The sequence below is a fragment of the Buceros rhinoceros genome, unplaced genomic scaffold, assembly GCF_000710305.1.
Source record: "Buceros rhinoceros silvestris isolate BGI_N320 unplaced genomic scaffold, ASM71030v1 scaffold8244, whole genome shotgun sequence".
NCBI classification, from domain to species: domain Eukaryota; kingdom Metazoa; phylum Chordata; class Aves; order Bucerotiformes; family Bucerotidae; genus Buceros; species Buceros rhinoceros.
The window spans coordinates 21951-25962 of record NW_010408786.1 but is presented as its reverse complement, the minus strand read 5'-3'; the positions used below and the strand labels follow the sequence as shown (position 1 = coordinate 25962).

Genomic DNA, 4012 nt, shown 5'->3' with positions numbered 1-4012 from the left:
AACAGACCCGAAGATTAAGAATGTTTCCCTCCTTGGCTTGCAAGGAGTGTAATATTTCTGCTGGACATGCCTGCATTATAAGGAAGAATATTTCCACTTGATTCTTCATTAGGATAAAATAATATTAGAAATGCACCAGATCCACACATATCTCTTATTTTACAGACAGATTCAACACAAAAGTGCTTATGAGGAAAAATCTGTACCTAGACATGAGGAATAAAAGTTCTGGCACCTCTGATATGTAAGGTGATCAATCTTTTACATGTTAATTGTAGTCCTGCCTAGACTAACTTTCTTGTTACGGGTGACCAGATGACAAAGGTAATTAACTACAGTAGCTGCCATTTAATGTCAAAGACTCAAAACCAGGCAATGTATTATAATACATTATAATATGCCAGAGATACTGAAATATTCTCTGTACTTAGAGTAAGAAATAAATGCAATATATTGGTGATTCAATGTTGTTGGCAAATGCTGACTTTTAATCTTGGTTTGTCTATATGGTTGAAAACAAATGTATTATTATAACACAGATGTCTTACAGTGATCTATAAACAATGAATCTGAGTATTAAAATATGGATTTATCTTTATGTTGCACCAAACGCAATACTACAAAATACAAATGTCACTTCTGATTTCATGCTTACTCAATATTACTTTAAAAAAGAAAGGAAATTCACTCACAAAAATAAAAAGTTATTTCTGAAGCTACATTATAATTTAGTCATTATATTATTTCCTTTTTCATTAAGGTCTCCTGAACATTGATAAATACAACCCAGATAAATTGTCATGTTTATTTGCAATCATTTACAGAAAATGACAGTTGCATTTTCACATTCAATGACATTAACTTTTAGTTGATTTAATGACTTCTACTACTCTTTGTTGGTATCCTGAACACGGTCATACAATACAAGCTATTAGGAATATCTCACTTTTTTTTTTTCAGTAGAATCTAACTCAAAAAAATGTATCAGCTGATTTTTTTTTCAAAAAATCTGAAAGAAAAGCAGTAATACATAAGCCACAATTCAAAACAAAATAAAGGAATTTCAACCTTATATAATATTACGCTACCGAATTTAGGATTATTTCCCAGGTTTGTTCATGACAAAGAAACTCCCCAAAACTCAAGCAATAACACCAAACCTTTTGTTTGGATCTTGGATAGGAGTTTACCAGTGTCACAGAGCAAAAAAGCCTTAAACAGTTGTTCTTCATGTAGAGCTTCCTTCAGCTTTTTGTAACGTAACAGCCATAGGAGCCACAGAAGTTGCTATTGCTTTTTTACAAAATTTATAGGCATACTCACAGCAGGGAGTGCAAAGAAAGAAATGCCAAGCAGAGCAAATCCTGCAGAAAGCAACCTTCCAAGCCAGGTAAGAGGAGTTTTGTCTCCATAGCCAATGGTTGTCAATGTGATCTAAAAAGAAATGAATGAAGATCGTGGTTTACCAGAAGTCACTGAGAGATTAGTTGCAGATTATTTACATATTGCATGAAACAGCATTTCCACTAAATAGTCCAAGACACACAAAATATATATAGTTTCTAAAAGAAAAAACAAACATAAATTAACTTTAATAAATTTTTCTAAGAAAACTTAATACATTTTATGACTGAGTGAAACTGAGATAAATAATAAATGTGAGAAAAATACCTAAATAAGCAATAAATAAGTTTAAAAAATAATCAAACAGAAGGCCCAGAATCTCAAAGTTGAGGGAAATGGTGGTGAATTACGTGAGTTGGGCAGGAAAAAAGTGCTCTTCTCCATGGATGTAAAGGTGTTTCACCTATATTATGCAGGTGAATATAACTGTATGTATCTGCACAACTACACAAATATAAATTACACAGAGATCATATTGGGAAAATATAGTAGGGAGAAAGTTGAAGTTTGTAGATGATACAAGTGAAAGGAAGCAGCTGCATTTTCTACAAGCCCATCAGTACGATTTGGAGTGGATTATCTTCTGAAACACAAAAAACACTCATTAAAAAAGCTGGACAGAACTTCAAGAAGTTCCTTACCCTTTCCCCTTCCTTACGACAGGTCCAGATATACTTATATCACTCCTGACATGGAGGTTCGAGAACTACTACAAAGCAGCAGAAGCAGAGGTACCTCAGGCTGTTGGAGAGTGTTACCTCAGACCTATGTGAGGAGAGGCCAAAGAGGAAGAGGCGGGTGTCTGTAATCCCTTCATGTGGTGAGTGTAGCCAGAGGCTCAGTATACAGATGTTTCAAAAGCTGTGCTGCAGAGGCCAGCACCCCTGCTGCATAGCACCAGTCCAGACGATGGCAGAGTTTGGTACGTATGGGAGGGCTCTTCACATGCAACTCATTGACCACAGAAATTGACCAGTAGAAATGCAGGGCATATGCAAATGCTGCTGGGATAATGGTGCATAGTTGTGGTTTACTGAGCATATCTCCAAGGCAAACAATTATGGCTTCATGTCTGTGGGTGGCTGAGGGTCTTCCCTGAGTCAGGGAAATGTCCTCCAAGCTGCTCCTGTCCTGGGAAGTGTGCCATTGCCAAACCTGGGGACTGGACTGGCAGGAGAAGTGTTCTTCCTTCTTGGGTAGTTTGGATCCACCCTAGTGTGAGCAGCAGGAGGTGTGGGCAGAGCAGAGGATTTCTGAATCCTGGGTGGGAGGCTGCTGAGCGCATGCTCAGGCAAGGGCACACGATGTAAAGGACAAAGATAGACAACAGTAGGCTGAATGCCAAGGACTCCAGGGCCTGTTTTTAGTGGAGAACGTGCACGGAGAATTATTTTACATCGTGTACCAAATGTGGGCAAGTTCAGGCTTAGCAAACATTCTGGCAGGAATGAGTTCTTCAGGAAAATGCCTTCTAGAGACATTATTTTGCTTCCAGCTTCCTCAAAGTTCATTCCTAGGCAAGATGGCCAAAGCAATTCTATTTAATGCTGGGGTCACCACAGGACAAAAGAAGGAAAGTCTTTTGGAAGTAATTAGATTTCTACTATTTAGGGCTCTTTAGATAGTAAACAGTGCTTTTAATTGCTCCCATTGTTGGGAACAAGCTGTGGGTGTAATTTACCCTGAGAAAGCCATAGCAACTAAAAGAGAGTGAGCTGGACTAAGGCTGCAGCTGAAATTTCAAGTGGTTATCGAGTCTCAAGTTTTGTAATGCTAGCCTGGTCACAGACACACCACCTTGTATGCTTATCAGGTCTCGCTCTCCTTCCTTGCTCCTCTTCCCTGCCTCATCTCCTCTTCTCAGCTTTTGCTGGACTCTTTGGAGAGCCAATGCAACCCAGGAAGGTGGAGAGAATAATTAACATTTCTGCGTGGTTTGTATCTGCTATTTTGGTGAGCTGTGTTAGCTCACAGAGGCACTTAACAAGCCCCAGAGCCTGCACAATTGTGTGGCTGAGATGGAGCAATAAAAAGGAAGGGAGGTGGGAGTGCAGCTCCCTCTTTTCTGGCAGAGGCGAGCTGATGTAACCACACTCTTGGCCTGGCAGAGGAGCTTGATTTGGTTTTTCTTTGTTTGCTGAAGAAGGTATTCCCAGCTCTTCTCATCAGAGGGCAAGTGTAGAAGAGTTTGAAGCTATTAAGAACTTGAGAGCAATGAAGCACTTGAACAAATGAATCCCTGAATAAAAGTTCCTCAAAATTTGTTTCCAGGCCAGTCACTGCAAAGCAATTTGAAGCTCTGGAACAAGCCCAGTTTCTTGGCTTCTGTCCAGCTCCCTATCTCTGCCAGAGGCTGGAAAGTACAGAGATATCTCCTGCCTGAACTGACAAGAAGGAAACAGAACTTAGTGTCATCTGCATATTAATGATATTGTCACTGAACTCTCTTCTGAAAAAGTCAAAGATAAGCTAGAACTTTTGGGATCTGACATCTGGGAATGATCCAAAACCAGGAGCAGTCACACAGACTGTAGGTCTGGAATTTCTCCAAAGAAAATAATAAGACCATACTAAAGAATCCCTCCCCCTCCTCCCTCTCCCCCCTCTC

At 39.5% G+C, this 4012-nt stretch overlaps 1 protein-coding gene across 1 annotated transcript in view; it reads right to left on the bottom strand.

Moving 5' to 3' along the window:
- The window catches only part of LOC104492420 (potassium voltage-gated channel subfamily KQT member 5-like), a gene marked incomplete at its 3' end in the record, with an annotated part of 42320 nt that overhangs the window by 28643 nt on the left and 9665 nt on the right, over positions 1–4012 (bottom strand). Inside the window, exon 5 of the mRNA XM_010134978.1 lies at positions 1324–1434. Coding sequence (XP_010133280.1) covers positions 1324–1434 — 111 coding nt within the window. The remainder of the gene's footprint in view (positions 1–1323; positions 1435–4012) is intronic.